The sequence below is a fragment of the Maylandia zebra genome, linkage group LG13 (assembly GCF_041146795.1).
Source record: "Maylandia zebra isolate NMK-2024a linkage group LG13, Mzebra_GT3a, whole genome shotgun sequence".
Taxonomy (NCBI): domain Eukaryota; kingdom Metazoa; phylum Chordata; class Actinopteri; order Cichliformes; family Cichlidae; genus Maylandia; species Maylandia zebra.
Genome location: NC_135179.1, coordinates 8,377,826 through 8,399,377, shown reverse-complemented (window position 1 = coordinate 8,399,377; position 21,552 = coordinate 8,377,826). Strand labels below are relative to the sequence as shown.

The 21,552-nt window shown below is 40.7% G+C and overlaps 1 protein-coding gene across 4 annotated transcripts in view; it reads right to left on the bottom strand.

Annotated features, from left to right (window-relative positions):
• The window catches only part of ehbp1 (EH domain binding protein 1), a 163,563-nt gene that overhangs the window by 106,025 nt on the left and 35,986 nt on the right, over positions 1 to 21,552 (bottom strand). For all 4 annotated transcript variants that reach the window (XM_004553474.4, XM_004553475.4, XM_004553473.4 and 1 more), the window contains one exon: positions 1,123 to 1,304. In XM_004553474.4, the coding sequence (XP_004553531.2) occupies positions 1,123 to 1,304 (182 nt within the window). The remainder of the gene's footprint in view (positions 1 to 1,122; positions 1,305 to 21,552) is intronic.

Here is a 21,552-nt window from a genome sequence, read left to right as displayed (position 1 = left end):
TCCCCACAGTCCCTCGATACCACCGCTCCATCATAATCGCTGTATTCTCCTCTCTGTTCTTTGTGTTTGGTGTTTCCCAGGCCCATGGGCTCATTTGAACTGCTGTGATGGAGTTTGTTTGTGTGTGGTCGACATCATTCCCCGAAGGGTTAACAAGGGTTACGCGCCATCGACCCGCCATCCGCGACACAACAAAGGCCTCGCCGCTTTGCTCATGCTCAGTGTATATGTGTTTGTGTGTGTGGGGAGGGGTATCTTTAAATGAAAGTTGCTGCCATCAAATTAAAATGAATAACAAACAGAAAACACTGACTGAAAGCATGTCTTCAAATGAAAGATGGTTCAATATCTTAAAATGATTGACAAGTGTCTGTGTGTGTGTGTGTGTCTGTATGTACCTATAATTTAAACTGATAAATGGAACAAAAAGCAAAATTTCACCCTCTAACAGATTAACAAAGAAAATTTAGATTTTCAGTCACCTCTGGTTAGAAGTGACATAAAAAGGGTATTAGCTAGACTTTTATACCAAGCATGTGTTACTGGTCTGCAAAGGGTAACACAAATTACTCTCTTACTCACAGCAGGGATTATCAACAGCTTTACTTGTCCTCTTTGCTGCAAACTTGGCAACTTTATTACTTTTAAAAAAAATATCCTTTCATACCCTTCAGTGGATAAAAGTCTCTTCATTACTAGACTCTAAATTAGAGCCTAATGAAGCCAGACTGTCCAAAATTAATTGTGACCAATGTGAAAGAGTCATGTGGATATCTGTGGCTCCAATCAGTCACTAGTGTGAGACATTCAAAGTTGACTGCTGTAACGGTCTTGTGATTAAAGACAGCAAAATTGAACATGACGATCTCACTATGTGCTTGCTTAAATTACTTTTGAAACATGAAACGACACACTGATTAACTCAACACAAGCAAAGGCAACAGAACAAGGAAGAAGTGAACATGGGTGTTGGGCCCAATTTGATAGGTATTATTCCTACATGCATCAGACTTAATGTTATAACTAGTGAGGGTTACAAACAACTTAGAACACTGCTGAATATCGCAACGTGTAACCACTTCCGAAGGATGTGGGTCATAATATAAGAAAACAAAAACTTACGTGGCCTTCCCCTCGCGGAGGAAAATGCAGGAGAGGGAGAACTGCAGCGTGGCTGACACCACCTTCTTGGACAGCGGCTTAAACTTCAGCTTGACATCTGTCTGTGTGGGCATCGGACTGGCGTATTGTTTCATGTTTATACTGCTAGTGGCCAAGGCCTTCCTCCGCCCTGATGGAGACTCCTGTGGACAGACAGAATTTAAGAAAGAAAGAAAAAAGAGGTTGAGTTTAATTGTTTTTTTTATTGTTTTGAAACTTTCATAAAGTGCTGGGAGAGGGTTAAACTGATGGCCCATCACAGTGTCAGGTTTATATAAATCCAGAAGAAGCTAGAAGTGGGTCCCTCCTGAATTCCTCATTGTGAATTCTGCTGTAAAATCCCTCCTGATATTTCCTATCAAAGGTCCGCGCTGAAGCCATTTTTGCTGTACTTCTTTTCAGAGATGGGCTCTGGGCCAGGGGCTAGCAGTCAAATTAGAATTTGGGAATATGCCACAGACCAGGTGATAAGAGTTATACAATCAGTGACATGGCCCTGCGCGCGCGCGCGTGTGTGTGTGTGTGTGTGTGTGTGTGTGTGTGTGTGTGTGTGTGTGTGTGTGTGTGTGTGTGTGTGTGTGTGTGTGTGTGTGTGTGTGTGTGTATGCAAGCTGCTCACCAGAGGACCATGTGTTAAAAATAAGAACTGCCGGAAAGCCTTGTCACTGACTGCTAGATATGGAAACTAAACAGTTGGGGATGCTCCAGCCTTTTGTCTGCCCTCCCTCCAACAAAAACTGATGGGTTTTGCCTGCTATGGAAGCACCATGCTGTCAGTGAATATCAGGCTGGTTCACCTCCTTGCTGTGTTGATACCACTGACATACCATGCCCCTCTCGGTTCTCTTGTGCCTCCTCTCTTTTAACTGATTCTGTTTTTGTAATGTGTTTCCTGGTTAAATGTTCTTTTTCCCTATTTGCATGGGAGAAGGCACTGATCTTAGCACCAAAACCAACCTGTCTCACACGTCCCTTCACAGGCCAGCCAGAATGAAAGCAGCAGGCAGCGGTACGGCACATGTTCTCTTTTCTTTTTAAAATGCCTGGTTTCGCCTGCTCTCACTTTTTGTCTCCATTTCACTGCACGGCTGTCTAAAAGCTGCATCCAGCTATACCACAGAAAAATACCTACTTTTCTCAGCTGTGAATCGAGCCCTGAGGATTCATCCTCTCGTGCGCACAATACCGAATAAAGCAAACCAGCAAGCTCCCTTTCACACTACACCAGTCTGAGAGCACATATACATATACACTCTGGCGGATAGGCTAGATAAAGCGATACAAGCTCTTTACATTGCCTGTTTCCTGATGTCTTCACACACAAACACATACACACACACTCCTTGGACGCTATGGCTCTGTGGGGGAAAACTCAATCTCAGCCTTATCGCTGAGGACTGCAGGGTATTCACACACACTCTCACACTCACACACACAGAATTTGTATCAGTACAGAGTGGTAAAGCTTTTGGTAATATAGAGAGAAAATATGTAAGCTCCAAATAGAGATTAAAAGTGTTACAGGCCAACCATACGAGACCCAACATGTGATACTCAAACTGCAAATAACTGTGGCCGGAAATACTGAAGAAGTGGACACAATAAACACTGAAGTAAACAATCCAAGCCTTCACGACCTTATATGAACTTTGCACATGTCAAATTATATTTTACCTATAAGCTAACAAATTTGATAACACATAATAAAACAAATAAGTTGATGCTTGAGACAGACTACTCTGAGGTGAGAGAGCCTTTGTTTTCAGATGACGGTTCTTTTTCAGACAGTTTTGCTGACTCCATCAAAGGGAAACCTCCACTGCAGTGGTCTGGGATGAGAATTGGGATCTCAGCTGGGAAAGAGTGAAGTACTCATTCTGGGTTGGAAATGTGTTTTTAGAGTAGAGGATGAATAAAGAATTGCAGCAGCAGACTGGCAGATGGGTTGGCCTGTACTGGTCTGCTGTGTGAAGAGAAAGCTAAACATATAGTTTAGTCGTTGGTCTTATTTCTGTCCTCAGCTATGGCCAAATAAGCTCTGGTGGTCTCCCAAAAAACAAGGTAATGGATACAAGTGGTATAAATGAGTGTCTGGGCTCAACCTTACACAGATGGTGAAGAGCTGAGTTATTCAGAGCTGCTACTCTTCCAAGTCAAGAGGAGTCAGTTGAGGTGGTTCAGGCGTTTGACTAAGATGCCACCTGGATGCTTCTTAGATGAGGTGTTTTGGGCAAATCCAAAAGAAGGAGACCCTGGGGGCAGAACCAGGACAGGCTGGAGGAGAGGGAGGTCTGCAGATTGCTGCTTAGACTACTGCCTCCGTGACTCTCACCTGGATGGATGATGGGTGGATGCTTGGCCCAATTAAACACAATAACACTTGTAGAAATGTGCAAGAACAAGTGGGAAAAAAAACTGTTGCGAGTTGGCAGTCGTTTTCTGTAATCAGAATACATTAATAAGGGTATAAGTGGGCAAAACGGTCTATAAAAAGGCTATATGAGCGTGGCATTTTCAATTAAACTCAAGATTATCAGTACATTTTAAATGTCTGGCCCTTAATGCCATTGTCATTTCTTGGTGTGGCCTTAAACAGTGTGAAACTAAGTTTGACACTGCTGAGGCTAAAGCAGCTGGCATGTGGTAGCAGTACAGTAGAGCACAGCCAAAGACTGTGTGAACCCAGTTAGTATACATCCTTGCTCAGGAGTGAAAACAGCTGATCTGAATCTGTATCTCTAGCCTCTACTCCACCTTTCCATTTCTCCATCTCCTGTCGATATCCAACACTACATCGCTACGAACCCTCCTATCCTTCCATCTCTCTCCCTCTTTGCCTCCTCCTTAGTACCTCACGCCTCTCTCAGACCAATAAATAAATAAAAACTACAGAAGCAAGGCCTCTTGACATTTCCTCTTGACATTTGAGCCTTGTCGCATTGGCTGGGGAACATAATGACATATCATCGGCACAGTGATTGTCCACAGAGCAGCCCCATCAGGACAGGAAGAAGATGAGGAAATAAAAAATAAAAAAGCACTCTCTTCCCACCTCTTATCTCTCTGCAGATTACACCCTGGCTATTATACTAAGCTAATAGCGCATGCAGATACTTTATGAATGAATTTTCCAAATGCACTAAACACTTAAGAAGAGGGGATTTAGCAAAAAGGAGGATGGGGAGAAAGGGGAGGTGGGGAAAATAGGAAATACTTAAGGATATGCAAATACTCTGACGGAAGAATGGAATAACCATTTCAACAGATTTGAGTAGTGGCAGCAAACAATGGGAATGTGCTCCATTTCCCCAGATGCTACTTGTCAATCAATGTGTGTGTGAGAGAAGGTGATGGTGAGCGGGGAAGTGGAGGGGGTAACTGGGATTAGAGGGACTAGGAGGTTGTGACAATGTGTAAAATGAAAAGGGAGGACAATGTAGAAGTTGAATTTATTACAGAGAGGATAGAACTATCAATATGCTCTTTTCCTGAGCCAGGAAGAGGACTAAATGTGTGTGCAGAGGAAGCACAACAGGAGTAGGAGAAGAAGACGGGCACAGGCAGAGGATGTAGGATGTAAAGGAGGGAGGGGTGATGGCTGCATGCTGCCCCCTAGTTGCATCTTTTTACAACTACAGTGCATCAACAGAAATCAAGGTTAAGCTTCTACTTGGAATCTATTTAACTCAAAAATTCAGGCTCTTCTTAAAATAAATAAATAAATAAATAAGAGCATGCAAACCTGAAACTACCCACAGTGCCTCATCTTTTTTTATAAATTCCAGTAAAGAAGAGTGTATCTGTGTTGGAGCAGACCTCGTCTTAGACTACCAGTCCTGCCTCTCTCCCCCTGGTGCCAGCTGGCCCTGGATCGATCCACAGATGCTCCCCTGGTGGGGGGGCAGGGGTCAGGGCAGGAGGGTGCCCGGGGGTCCTGCTGAATCTCTCTGCCCTAAAATGCCAATGGGACGGGCCGGAGAAAAGCAGGGGTAGGGACCCTTTTGTAAGGGAGGGATGGATTAATTATACTGAGTGCTAAAAAGAAACCTGCCTTCTTTGTTCAGACCTGGTTTGAAACAGACAGTTGGGTAGCGTTAAACCACGTCAAAAAGGCGACGTTCACACTGCAGGTCTTAACGCTCAATTCCGATTTTTTGATCAAATCCAATTTATTTTGTCTGCTTGTTCACACTACAAATAAAATGTGACAGCAAACGTGCTCTAGTGTGAACGCTCAAAGTGGCCCGCATGCGCAAAAGAAGACATCACACACAACGCGCTCTGTTTAGACTCAGAGAAAACAATATTGTTTGACTGATGGCCCTTAATATAAAGACTTCGGACTTTACGTTTTCCAATTTTTGCTTTAAGTTATTTTATTATTTACATAATGGTAAATGGCCTGTATTTATATAGCGCTTTACTAGTCCCTAAGGACCCCAAAGCGCTTTACATATCCAGTCATCCACCCATTCACGCACACATTCACACACTGGTGATGGCAAGCTACGTTGTAGCCACAGCCACCCTGGGGCGCACTGACAGATAATAATGTAAATAACCTAATAATTATCCTTACTGCTGTTTTAGAGGAGCGGTGCTTCAAAGGATAGTTGCAGATTTCTGTCAGAATCTGCAGATTATACAGTACAAATAAAACATTCACGTTGTCTTCCCAATAGTTTCACTAACATCTACACTGGATGGCCAGGAAGTGTTCACGATGTCTTCTCGGGCGCTGATAATTGGCGTCTGTCTTGTGTCAGTGACGTAAAAGATGGATTTAATGCGACATGACCGTTCAAACAGCAGTCGCTTTCTAAAACATCGGATGTGTATCGGATTCAGTACCACATACGAAAGTGACCCAGATCGGATTTGAAAAAATCGGATTTGTGCCGTTCACACTGTCATACCATGATCGGATATGGGTCGCATAGGCTCAAAAAAAATCGGATTTGATGAGCTTTCGCGTGCAGTGTGAACGTGGCCAAAAAGATGTCCAACACACACACTTTCAGCTAATGGCTTTTTAACACAGGTCAACTGACTTTGATTTAAACAAACGTTACATTGAGCCATACATTCACCATCAATTTAAATCTTATTTATTCTTAAAATACACTAATACAATAAAGTATACATTGTATTATTTGTACTCCACTGGTGGCTGATATTGCAGCTTTGATTTAAAAAAAAAAAAAAAGTTTTACATTTTTCATCTGAATTCAATTTAGTTTCAGTTTAGTTTCGAGAGTCTTTACCTGTTTACACTTCATTTTGATGGTTTAACAAGTTCATTTTGATTACATTTAGTGTTGGTTACATTTTCCTTTATTGCTGGCATTTGTCAGGGACAAATTTAAGAGTTGTGAAACTCAAAGCTTCCTCAGGTTGGTTACTCGGTCAAACTCACAGAGATTATAATTAAGGACATTTACTGTATATTCACATATTATTTTCATTAGTTTCATGAATGCAAACATCATGTTTTTTTTCCTGGATATTTAAACTTTGTTATTTTCAAAGTACTGAAGCTTAAAATAAATATAGTTTTGTTCATGAAATGGCCAAAAACAACAGAGACATGTACAGACGGGTAAAACACACACTTATATATGTATATGACAATCGTCTTTACTCTATGTATACACAGTTCTGGAGTATGCCCTTTTCAACCAATCTGCCTATAACTGAAGAGTTTGTGGTGATGTTTAGTATGCTGTTGAGATAGACTGAAGATAAAAACATGGCTTTAGTATTATAACAATAATGAGACGTGATGAATCGCCGGTTTCACATCAAGCAGATGATTATCTGACTTAAGCCTGCTACCACATAAACAAAACAATCCTGACTGAGGTAAAATGGGCAACCTGAGGTCAGCTGAAGTCAGACTTCATGAAGGCAGCACATGATAAAATTCACACGCGTTACATTTTGAAAAGAACTTTTTTCTTTCTCTGTTATTAAATGCAACACTATTGAACCTAAAACTTTAAAAAAAGACAGACTATAAATATTCAACTCCACACAAAACTGTACACTGGCCTTTGCGATTTGCATTCACACGGTTCAGAAACAATAAAAGCCAAACTCAATTTACCCTTTAGAATAACCCTGAGGTATCCCCGATTAGCACCCAAAATCAACTGGCTCTGTCTGAATCGAGCAGTCAGCAGATTGGACGCGGGGGTACAGTGCTATTCCTCTTGCCTCAAGGTCACAGTTATTGGAAATGGAGACATCCAATGTGCTCACATCTCTCTTTGAATCCGCACACAATGGAGTGATTCCTCTGTGTCAATTTGGCCTCCCCTGATAACTGATAAGGCTGCCAGTTTTACATACCACCTATGAATGCTGCACTATAGGCGTTATAGACACACACATCCACACACAGATTAAGACCAATTTATTCATCTGCTACTATTATATGAGAGGATTTATTTTTTTCCCCCCAAGCAGTGTGTATGTGTGTGTATTTTAAAGGCAACAATAGCCATAAAAGGAATGCAATACTATCACTTTGGTTACGTTGAATTACAATAACAATGGTCCTAATAATGGAATGAACTGTGAAAATGGCTTTCATGTGTATTGTCATATGTATATACACTTTGGAAACAGGACCAGAGGAATTTCCCACTGTGGCCCCAAAATTAGATGATCTTTCACTAACCACCACCCCGTCTCGGGTGGCATGAACTACAAAAAACCACCCCAAAATCAAAACTGCAAACAATTGAGTAAAAGTATGGGAAGAAAGTGAGTAAAGAGGGCGATTAGTTACAACAAGAGAGGGATTAAGGTTGTTTTAAACGATTGTAGATTACACTGCAGTTTGTGCTCTAGTGCTGGAAGAATATGGTGTTGAATGTCAGTGAGCGCCAGTCACACTGTCCCTTTACTGTATACGACAAAGAAATTGAATATAGTGCAGAAACAATCACTCATGAAACGAGAACCACGCTCGATGCTGACGGTGGGATAAAAACACCAACCACTACACTACACTCAGTTTAAAGCTTGATGAAGAAATATCTAAATTTGTCACCTCTTCATTTGTCATTTTTGTATTTGGTATTACAAGGGGTTTGGGGTGTAGTAGCTGTCACTTGTTTCAAATGATCTCATTGGATTCCACAGCTGCTACGATGAACCTGTATTTTCATTATTTCATCAGAAAACATGAAGGACAGCAATATAAACTAAGGAGCAAAATCACTCTAAAGAAAGACTACTTTTAATCAAAGTAGACTGGCTATGCTCATTTCAAGGTCCATATGAACTCTTGAGTACCTCTGTCTGTCTTCATTTAAGGTCATCCTCATTAGGACAACGTTCTTCTGATTTGCTGCCCCTCATAAACAAAAATTGAACAGCAGATCACATCATACAGAGCGAAGAATAGAAAAATATTTACAGTAGAGTTTTTGCAGCAATCACCTGTAAATACACTGACCTTGTGCTGTGAAACTTTACTGTCTCTATAAAAAAATGTATATGACATCAGGAAAAACAAAGGGTCTAACTGAATGTTAAGAGGCTGGAAATCAGGACCAAAGAGCGCAAGTTATCCCAGATGAAACTGTTGTATAAATAACTCTTTTACTGTTGCCACCTAACAACAGAGAGGCCAGTTACTTGATAAAAAACACTTTACTTCCAGCTGACACCCCCCACCCCCAAAGCAAACCTTCACACAAATAGTTGCTATTGAGTTTAATGACACCACATTCTAAAACTTTATCATTTAATTTATTTCATGAGATTAAAAAAAATCTCTTTATTCAGCAAGTGTGCACCCAGTAATCTATATTAAATTGTGAAGAGACTCCAGTTATCACAAATATTGATAATCAGTCAGAAAGAAACATAACAGTGTGTTTAAATGAGAGAGGAAACACCGATGGGTGTAGAGTGAGAGAGAGAGGAATCCCTTTAATGTAGGGGTGCCTCTGATGGCAGCAGATGAAAGGGGGAGCGCCACACACAAACCAGTCCTTAAAAGGCCTAATCCCAACTGGGAGAGTGGAGCGTTTTACTGGGGAGTAACCTCTGGCTAGCTTGTTACACAGAGCCAAACAGAGAGACACATTAAATGGAAAACTGGTGTATTCTAGAGGCCAAATGGAGTTAATGAAATCTCCAGATATAATGGCTTTCATCTCTACCCCACACAGCCAGAACCCAAGTCAGCAGGTTTAGGGAACTCAAAAAGAAGGAGGAAAAAAATATCATCAGGCGTCTATGGCATGCATACTCCCATGACCTTCCCACCAAGGTCAGACTTGATTTGAGTGTGAGTGCATTTTGAGCTCTGATTGCAGAGAAAAAAAAAGTGTATTGAGCAATGTAGTGTAGCAAGTACGGCAAATTTCTGTAGGTCAACCCAAAATTGTCCTTGAAAGAAAAAGCAATCATGTTTCCATCAGCTTTGAGGTTATTGCAGAAATGAAGCTATGTGGAAAATTATAGCTTATGATGCTGACTCGTTTTGCTTAATCTTGAAATTAACAGTCACAAAAAGTAAAATGCTAACATTTGTCTATAAACAAGCTACATGTGGCTTTAGCATCACAGCTGAACCTAAAGTTACCGTTTTTGCCATGATCATGTCAAAAATCCCCAACCAGTTGTAGGCAAACACATTATTCAAGTCATTTGAGAACAGTAGTTTTATTTGTTTTTTTTAATTTGCCCTTTTGCACTATGACACTATCAGAGTGATGAAATTTATGAAACTGGAAGCCAGATATATATCGCAGTGTTCAACAGCCCTATGGCAGTCAACAAGGAGAACATCAACTGGCATGGACACATTTAGATGAATATATTATATATTAAAAACGGGCTCTTAAAATGGATTTTTGTAGGACACTGAATTAAACTGTCACTGTAAAAATCGCTTCAGATGAGAGCCAGAATGAATCTGTGTGAACACTGCCCATATAACGTTCTGTTGGTTCAACTTGGAACAGTTTGTTTGGTAAACACAGTCTGGAAAAAAAAAAAAAAGCTTTAGTTTGGAAAATCTTCAGGTTAAAATCTTTTTGACTGATGGTGAAAGGTAAAAGAAAAGAAGGCAGGAAATCTGAATTAGTTCAAGACAGTAAACTGCTGTCATTCAATCAATTTAAATGTCTGGATCAACTGGTTAATTATTAGTACCACTGAAATAAGTCACTGTCACTGAACTTTTCTGATTAGTCTGCATCACAATTCATAACGAGCAAAACTGCTTAGATGGACACCAAACTAATATCTCACATCTTTCTCGCTTCATTTCCGTCCCTCCAACCCAGTCTCTCTCTCCCACGTTATCAGTGTGTCCAGGGTGCCCTCCTCTTTTTGACTCTTTGGGTCTTTCTTTGGGGTGGCCCTCAGTGCCCCCCACACACACACTCAGACCTAGAGCATGCACTTCAGACAGGGGGCTAATGGGAAAATAAATTACCAGCAGGAAAAAGCCCTGGCTCTGCACTTCTGCTGCAGAGAGAAAGAGACACAGGGGGGTTGGAAAAGAAGGGGGTGGTCAAGAAATGGAAAGAGAGAAGGGTAGAGAGGAAGACAGAGAGAAACTGATTGCAAGGAAACTAACGAAAAAGAAAAGTCAAAAAAGGGAAGAAGATGGAGAAAATGAGGGAGAGGGTATAACAGGAAAGTAAAGAGTGATGAGGAGGCAGGGAGGAAGAGAGACAGATAGGTCGACGGGATTAGCTAGAGTTCATTCCTGGTCTATGAAGTGCCTGCTCATCACTTTTCCAGCCATTTTACCATCTCTGGCCATCACAGAGACCTAAAATGGCCAATAACATCACCATCCCCACACACACACGCTCCCTGAGCTACTGTATCTTAGATCGATTACTCCCTCTGCATGAAGCAGCAGCTGAGATATGAGGAGGGCAGAATCACCATGGTGGCAGACATCCATGATGGTGTGTGCTCAATAAAGTCTGAGTTAGTGTGCGTTTCTATGAACATATACGAGAAATACAAGTGCATCAAAAAAAAAAGGGGGGGGGGGGACACAGAGCATCCATCCATGTCCAAGTAGTACTGTGTGCATGTGTAACAGGTGGAAACGATCTCTTGTGAGATTTTACCAAAGAAAGGGAGCTTTTCCAAAATGAGAACTTGATTGGAACAGCTCACGTAGGAATGTAGTGAATCTGTGCTGCTGAGAATTTGCATCAGGAAGGTGTCATGGAGTAGTGCAGGAGAGTGGAAATGGCCAAACAGCTTACATTACAATGACAAGAGTTATGTGGCCCACATTAATTATATGGCAACTGTGCGGGGAAAAAATGTATTGAAAGAAAATCATCACAATATAAGAGATGAAAATTGGCTTTAACCTTTTTTTGACAGTATAAAAGTACATGTGTGTACTATTATTATCAGTCAAATTAAATAATTAAACTAAACTGCTCTCCTATTTGCTTTCCCTCACTCTTGCTCTTTCTCTACTGCTAACTTCCTGTTCTGGTAGTTACTGTGGTGGTCGTTGATATCGGTTAGCTCCCTTTCCAGTGAGTTTGTCATACTCTACCAAACTGGACTGCAGCAGGTGATTGTAGTTTTCCTTCTGGTGATGATGGAGTTGCACTAACTACAATGCACCAGGTGCAGCTGGAAAGCAGGTTCGAGGTCAACGAGGCTGCAGGAGGAGGACTACATTCTCCAGCTGAAGTTGGAGATGTTCACTGTAAATGTTGTAAATGATGCTGATTATATTGGTTTGTTATTCATTTTACACAAAGCCTTTTACAATTAGAGTATTTGCAGAAGAGACACACTGTTTTTTTGGGGTAGTTCGCTTAAGAAAGCCTGATGTGCATGCTCTTCCCACGCCAAAAACAACACCCAGACCTCTGGGAAAAACTGCCTCTGACTATCTACACTGTCTAAATTCTTAGTATAGTATCTATTTCAAGGTAGTACAAAGCCTCTTAACATGAAATGTACTTAAAACAATGACAACTTACCATGAAACTGCAATATAAACACGTTCCAAAAAGATTATGATGACTATTGGATGATTCCCACCATGTTTCGTAACTTTCTCAGCAGATAATACAAAAGAGGACACCAAGAAGTTCAAGGGTTTTCTAGATTAATCAGACTGGGACCTCTATATGCCAGAGACTTAACAGGCAGATTTCCAGGTAATCACAAGATCGGAATTTTCGGGGGGGAAATTATTTTCATGCAATTCTCACTTTCAGAATCCATTTGTTTTAGCTGTTTGTTGGCAGGCTGCTGAGATCTGACGGTGCTATGATAGGGCCCTAATCCAGAGCAAAGCTGATTTACTTAAGGGGGAGGGAGGAGGTTAAGATGGCCTGTGACAAGAAACAATTGCCCAAAGTGAGAGTCTGCTCTCTCCCACCCTGCTCCATGACAAAGGTGTACTCTCCATGCTAAGTGACAAATCTGGGGAGACAAAGAACACTAGCAGGGTGATGCTCTGCTTCAGTGGCTCTGATTGTGGCCAACTCAAAGAGAATCTAATATGGATTTTTTTTTTTTAAAGGGAGAGAGGGAGATTAGAATGAAAGAGAAACAATGAACACCTTCTACCAAGGGGGAATTAGTGGAGGGATTGGATAAGGAGCTGGTGTGCGTGTGTGCGAGCGTTCATGGATGAGCACTCGGAAATTCCTTTTGCATGAAAGAACAATGGGGTTCACGAATTCTGTTTCTGTGCATTTACATGTAAAGATATACTGATACAAATGGATCCATCTCATTTTTCAAACATTCTTAATGCGGCTACACCATTAGTGTTAATCTAATACTTTCACAACCTCAAAAGAATTGACAGCTAACACTGTAAATGTGATAGAAGCTAACAGTTCACATTTTTCAATAAAGTTGCTAAACTGCAGATTAATCAGATGAATTGATTCCTTTATCTCAAAGTAAGAAAACACACACACACAAAAAATGTGAACATTCAGGTCAATTATACAAGGTCAAACATTATCCATACATAAATTGTGTGCTTTATTTAGAGATATTTAGAACCATTAATCACATTGTTCAATAATTGGAGCATATTATGTTTAAAAATGATTGAACTGCATTAATTCCAAATTAATATCTGGAACAAAGCAGCAGTTCTGAGCATCACAGAACATTAAGCTAAATTTCCACAAGGATAATCAAAAACTGCTGCTTGAAGTTGCAGTTGAGGTTGACACTTTGGTCATTGCTTCAGTGAACTGTGACATCATCATAGCCTTGTAACCTATCACGCTTACATAAAAATAAATAAAATCATTACATTAGAGGTGGGAAAGATTCACATATGACTGAAATGCCACTAAAGACCAACCCACTTGTACAGTAGCCTCACCAGGTTACAACAACAGATGTACAACACACCGAAATGCCACCAAAGTGCAGCACGCGCCAGAAGCTGTGATATCACTTTTTGTTCATGTCGCTGTACACAAACAACAGCTATGCTCGCCAAACAATAATGACGAGCATAAACTGCCAGTCAGAGGTTGAACGATTTAGATCTTTTTGTGGATATTTATCAGAAGAAAAACTGAAAGTAAATGATGTTAAGTCAGAACAGTTCTCTGGTTTTTGTTTTTCTTACTTTGTCTGCCTCACTGTTACCGTTCAACAGTTACACTGAGCTAATTATATACTTTAAGGATGCTTAATGATCATAACTTGTTTTTTTAAAAATGAACTAGTCCCTCAATTATACATTGACAGACAAATCGCAACAAACTCATCATAGTCAGAGTGGTTATCAAATCTCTGTACCTTCAGTACTTCTGTATATAACCAAGTCTGAACACATTTTTTTTTTTAAATGTAAGAAGGGAAAAAAGAAATCAGATGAATTAGTCTCAAAGTAAGAAAACCCATAGAAAGCAAGTGAACATTCAGCTCAATCTATTATACATGATTAAATATCAATCATACATAAATCATGTACTTTATTCAGAGCTATTTAAAACCATTAATCACATTGTTCATTAACTAAAGCATATTATAAAACGCAGCTGAAACATTAATGCTGTTAGCATCGTGCATATCCAGGATGTAGGTATGTGTATTGCCAGGGCAGTGACTGACCTAGACTATAGTCTGAAATGCAACGCTTCACACAGCTGTCTTTTACCTGACTTATTTACAGCTTTCCATCCCAGTGAGAGATCTGCAGCCCCTGTTTATAACTGTCAAAATGAGATGACCAGTTTATGGAATCATTAAAATCAAATTACAATAAAAGCAAAGTCTATAATGTCTAAACCCCCAATGGCAAATAAACATATTAATATATAAAAATATAGCTAGAAACACTCAGTTTCAAATGGCCTCATTTGGCCTCTTGAAGGTGAAAGGGGTTCATGATACAGTGTCCTTCACTTCAACTCCTAGCACTTTCTAAAATGTATGCCTTTTTAGCATCAGCAACCTCAAATTCCTCATCCCAGACTGTGGGTACGGTTTTCCAAAAACAGATTTATATGGCAAACAGAGCATGTTTAGGTATCAGTCTAACTGTCAGTGAATGGCTTAGCAGTGGCATCAGAGCACATCACTAAAGCCTATTCATTGCCACTTAGCAGAACAGTCACCTTAGTTTAACACTGTGTGTATGTGTGTGCGGGTGTGTGTTCACTTCCTAATACTGTCATATACAAACATACACTCGCACGTACTCACTGTGAGCAGATTTTGAAAAAGATAATGTCAAACCAGTCTCCCTGCACAGTAGTTTAGCTGGAGTTTACCATAAAAGCCTTTGTATATGCACAAACCATAACCATCACTTGCATCTCCTGAGAAACCCACCCACTCAGGCCCACTGGGTCAAGCTTGTGGATAAACATGGGCATTTACAGAAGACAGTGTTTTGCGAGCCACACAGGCCTGTCTCCATCACAAGCAGCCATCTTAAGTCGCACAGGGGAAAAATAAATAACCAAGAGATAATAACTGTTCCACAGCCGTTTTCCAATTGCACCTCACGCCCCACCACAACTGCCTGACCACCCATCATCGCCATGTAACACATGACACCAAAAACAAGGCGAGATGAGGACAAAGACAAGAAGGTAAAGTCGGATTAGCGCCGACTGAGGAGAAGGGCAGGTGACAGCATGTGAGGCAATGAAGTGATAGAGGACAACTTCAGAGATGACTGATAAGAGAGGGTGTGGCGGCCAATAATGTACGACCGAGAGACTTTGTTCAGACAGTAGCGCTCAGAAATAATTATTTAAAAACAGAGGCTAATATTTTAGGGTCTTTATCTTATAATATAAAGCACTCAAGACGGCATCAATGTTTAAAAAAATACTGATGTATAATCACTTTAAATTTGCATTTCTTTTGTGTTAAAGACTGGCACGAGTCTGTACACATTGAGCGTCGGCAAGGGACAGCAGCCATGATCATAATTTAAGACCACATTAGCTAGTAGGTAAGAAGGCACTCCAGTCCACTTTGAATTATACATTTACATGGATGCAATTTTAGTGCATTTGGAGGTTTTCTGATTGAAAGTGATTTTAAAATTAAGTGATAGCCATCTGCTGCACCTGGGGTGAGGGAGGAAGATTGGACAAAAGACACACACTGTGGCACAGACTCAGATGAATCGTAACTAATGATTAAATGCAAAGTGTTATATACACTTTCACTACTTGTGATATCATCTTCCCTAATAAAGGGATGACGCATGCTCTTTTGTATAACTGGGTGAAAAGAGTTGAGTGGAGAAGAAGCAGTGCATCATGGGAAGCAGCCTAGGCCCATTGCAGTAGAACGTGACAGAACAAGGGTTCAGGGTCACCTGGTTTATCAGAAAGAAAAGTTTTACGCTTAATCTTAAAAGCAGAGAGGTAGGCTGTCTCCCAATACAGCTGTTACAGTAGCAGATTTCATCATTACAGTTTTAACACAATATTGGAAGCATGTTATGAATAAAGACAGACACACGTTTTAATAACATTTTGAGTTTGGTCTAACTCCGAGCTCTACAACGAAGGCGACACAGATAGGGGACAGGATGTTTTGCAGGTGATACTTGTGTTATGGGGTCAAACATCACACTGTATGAGGCAAAAACAAAGCCTGTTTGAGCTGGTTTCTGCGTGTGTGTAATATAAATGTATTTATATGTGTCTGAGAGGGACATTACATGGTGTATGTGGATCCATGCCGAGAGCCTGTGTGCACATGTGTGTAAATACTGTATGAAAGACACAAACTGTGTGTGTTTGAGATGTTGTGCATATGACTGTCAGTGTCTGGTGACATCTGCTGCGTTGTTGGCCGGGTGCAGATCACAGCAGGCCGCAGGCGCCTCAAACCAAGGAGATGAAAGCTGAGGTCACAACCTGGACCAGTGGGACAAGGCACACAAATACAAATGCACACATGCAAGTGTAAACAACATACACAAACTGTATGCACAAGACACACACCGTAAACATATGTCACACACACACACACACACACACACACACACACACACACACACAGAGCATGTGAAGGACAAAAGACGAAAGAATAAGCCAAGCAAGGATTTTTTTTTTTTTTAAAAAAAAAAAAAAAAAAAAAGAGGAAAAAAGAGGAAAAAAAAAAAATCAAAGCAGACAAAAGAAAACGGGACTAAAAGCAAAACTACACCCACACAGACAGGAAACTGAAAAAGATGATGCAAGCACAGAAGCAAAGCCCCACATTGTCAGGGGCAACAGTTTAATCAGTTTAATTAACAAACACGTGCATGTATGCATGTAAGCAAAAACACACACACACACACACACACACACACACACACACACACACACACACACACACACACACACACGGTGTGTGCCAAGCAGCTGTGTGCCAAAAGCTGTACAAATCAGAAGGTGCCTCTGTGTGTCTGAGTATATGTGAGAGCTACAATCTGAATAGAAGAGTTACAGACACACACAAAAAGATGCATTTCAGTATCGCTTCAAATTCTGAATTTGTTGAATCCTTTCTGAATTAAGTCAGCTACCATTATGGTAAATTACCTTGTAATAAAGCTTCTTTTGACTGACACAAAAACATGAAAAACAAACAAGACCTTCTCATACATACATTAATTAAATTACTGCAAATTAAAATATGATAATCAAAATTTGTATTAGACAGGCACGTTTTAAATTAGTATCTTTATACTTCTGCTTCATGAAAACCTTGTAGTTTGAAAATACTGTTTTGAACTGTGACATATATATAATATCTCTGAAGTGTCAAATTTAGGCCAGATTTCCAAGGTCTTTAAAACCTTCCACTCTAGAGTGCAACAGGAAGCAAAATATTGTATTTCATTCGACTGAATCACGTCATGAGAGTGGTTACCTGATTGTGCTATCCGGCTCGATTTAACAGAGTCACACTTTCATAGGTATTTTGTAGACAAAAGGCCCGCCTCTTACCTGTCATACCACATTAAAGTAAGACAGGAGGGCACAGCAGCAATACTGATACGTTTCTTTGATTTAAACAGTAGTGTTACATTGTAATGATGTAATGATGTCATTTTTTGGTCACTTAAATAATCCTAAACTGAAATCTAATGAAGCAAAAGTGGTGGAAAAACATGTCTTTGTTACAAGTGTTATAGTTACAGGTGACACAAGTACAGGGACATTTAAATTAGCTTAAATCTTGCCAGGTGTCCAACATGCAACAGTACCTCAACACTGATGCTTCTTGTGAATCTCGGGGTTATTTTATTTTCGACACCCAGAGGACTAGACTGAAATGTGTCAGGTGACGGTTACAGGCCTCTGTATTTTTTCCGATGTGCAGTCGAAGTCAAACTTTCTTTTCCTTGTAAGAAGCAACTTTGGGACAAAATCAATAAAGTTTCCAGATACGGCCCACTTGAGATTAAATTAAGTTGTATGTGACGTGAACTAAAATAATTTAGCATCTCTCCTTTACGTTTTTCCAAACAAAAATCCAGTTTGTAAACTTAAAAGAATGTAAATTAGAAAATGTGGCTTATACACACATGATTGTGTTCTGTTTGTCTAACACGCAAACATGAAATAAATACAAAAAAAGGGAACCAAAAAATATATATATTAGGGGTGCAACGATACACAAAATTCACGGTTCGGTTCGATACTTTGGTGTCACGGTTCGATATTTTTTCGATACGAAAAAATGTTCATGCATTTTTAATTTGTCATTTATTAAAATTATAAATATATATTTTAACTCAAAAGTACAGTTTTTAAATTTAACCCTAACCCTTGTGCGTGTTTTTTATTTTGACAGCGAATGCGCACCTGCGGACCACTTATGTGCAGCCCTGGTTATTTAGCTCATCATATTGCAGCCACAGAAATTCTTTTGTCCATGAAACCATAAAGCTGCACTTTTTTTTGCCTTATAGTCTGATTTGTCATAACTTCTCCGTTTTGTGGTAAGCTTTTCTTTGGCTGTCACTTCTTCACCCTGACCTGTCTTATTTGGCTCAGCAGAACTAAAATATATATCTGTCTGTGAAGGTTCTCAGTCATCCAGGTCATCGTAGTAAAATATATATACTGCTGCTTTTACACACGCACTCACATAAGCTCAGCGATTTTCTGCGTGATCAACCTCTCACATGTTTAAGCTTGCTGCGGGAGATTTCACTTGTCATGTTTGCATAGTAAGCTAACGATTAATAAGACGATGTCAGAGGAATTGGTGCACAAATTATCATCACTCACAGATCAGTGCTGTCGCTCTCTATACACAGTTAGCACGATTGCAAAGTGAAAGCAAAAAAACAAGCGCAAATTCAAACGCGACTTCAATATGTCACATATTGACAGTGGCTCACCGATGCCAATGACATAATTACCCAGCTACATTTCTGAAAGAATGCAAAAGCATTGACATATATTTTTCCTACAATAGCCCGACGGGCAGGGAAGAGATAGATTTTGGTAGCCCGACTGAAAAAAATCGCTAGCTCCGGGACGTCGGGCTAGCGATATTGCAAGCCCTGTATCTGATTGAGGAATCACTCATCTTTGGAAAAGAGAGTTTATTACAGAGAAATGGCTCTTTCCAAAATAAAAGCTATACTATCCGCTTCTTCTGGGCTATATTCTCAGCAGCATAAGGAGAATCATGTGCTAACAGCTGTCTAAATGACTCGGCTAAAGTTAGTAGCATGCTTGTTGTTTTTGTCTTTGCACTAGGATGATGTCGGCGTAAATGTGCAGTCATATTCGTTGTGTTCCCACTAGTGCTTTCAGGTAAATCTCGTTGAAATGACCTTAACGCCACAACACGGCAAATCTCCGTTAACGAGCTACCGCCGATCGCTTCGTGCATGGGGCTAGACGGCCAACACGTTAACGAGCTAACTGCGCTAACACACTAGTTCACACCAATGTAATTGAGCATTGCATGGCACATCCAACATACTGTTTTACTTTAGTCCATGACTCGCTTACCTTCAGGGTCATACGTCACATGAAAACCAAAATAATTCCAAACGCCACATCTGAATGAGGTTCAATTTGCCTGTTGCAAGGAGAGCTTAACTTCTGTCTCGCTAGCTTGCCCTGCGCTCTTCCTTCTGACTATGCTGTCTGTGTTGAGCGCTCAGTGGATCTGCGCTGGACAGTGCAGCCTAGGCGGAGTAGTCGAACGCAGATTCACTGAGCGCTCAACACAGACAGCATCGTCAGAAGGAAAGTTGATAAAATAAATTACAAATGTTGTATTGTTCGATACATATGCGTACCGAACCGAAAGCACTGTATCGAATGGTTCAATATCGATACGAATATCGTTGCACCCCTAATATATATTCAGTGTCTCAATTGGACACCAGCTGCCACATGCTGAGTTACAGACAAGCATGACAACAGCACAGAGATGTAGTTCGAGAGACACACGCAAACACACACAGACAAACCTCTATGGCAGTGGTCGCAGTTAGTCAGCAGACTGGCCATGTGACAGGGTGGCGTGGTGTGGATTAGGGGCCAGTAAGCCTATTAGGGCGACAGGAGGGACCACCCGGCCTCCACAGCCACACACAGCACCCTAACACATAACTGGCTGGAAACACAGCCAAATACAGAGTTCCCCAGACACAGGTGCAGTTACACAAAGACAAAAATATACCCACATCGGCACAAAAGGAGAAACAGACACTCTCCTTATAAATGTTTTCTTTTTTTCACTTTAAGCTGAATTGTGGGGTAATTTCCTCCATAATGTGACTGCATCGTTTCCTTATTTAGCCAACAAATTGCTGATGTGCTTTCGGAGCATTAAAATAATATTTTTAGCTGCACAGTGGCAGAAAATGGCAGCGTTTAGGATGGTAACAGTTGTGTGTCTGTGTGTGTGTGTGTGTGTGTGTGTGTGTGTGTGTGTGTGTGTGTGTGTGTGTGTGTGTGTGTGTGAGTGCGCCCAGGGAGGAGTCTGGAAGTGGGGGGTAATCACAAGCATCTGTCCTCTCTCCACACGGCAATTAATTAGATTAAATTAATTTGGAAAGCATGTGTGAATGTGTGATCCCATACTAGGAACCTCCCGCCTTCTTACAATCTCACACACACAAACGCACAGGAAATTATTTACATGCCTCAATCTTTGAACTATAAAGCATATATTATTTAAAATTAGCATTGCGTTCACACACAAACAACCCAAGCGAATGCACACGCTCTTCTTTCTGACACAATAAATTAGGCCTTTTGAGTTCTCCAAACTATTTAAGAAATGGGAAATGAGCAAAGGTGAAAACTTTGGAGACACACGCGTGCACACAAGCGCAAATTAATCCCAATTTGTCGGCCGCGGCACGGGAGAAACTTTTGGGATTTCATACTTCATACCAGCTTTTGTCACCTTTGCATGAATAGCCGAGGGCTGAAATAATTGTGTTTTTCTTCCCCGAGGCCCAGTCAGCGCTCACAAGCCACTGGCCTACGTAATGTGTTCCAGACAGAGACAGGGGAGGGGGGAGAGCGGTATACACACCATGGCTACGTGTACAATACAGAGAGGGTGTGTGTGTGTGTGTGTGTGTGTGTGTGTGTGTGTGTGTGTGTGTGTGTGTGTGTAAAAGTGATCGAGGTACATTTGTGTGTGTGTCTTTGTGTGTGTGTATAAAGGTGATAGAGGTACATTTGTGTGTGTACGTCATGTTTTTTTTTTTTCATCCGAACTGAGTGTGTCAGTATGTGACTGTGTTACTGTGTGAGTGGGCATATGTGGCGTGGAAAGGCCCTTAATGGAGTTGGATGTGGTCCACAATAGCCAGGACTTCACCTTAGAGAGAAAACACAGAATGAAGGGGACAAAAAGAGATGGAGAAGGGAGAAGGACGCAACAAGAATGTGA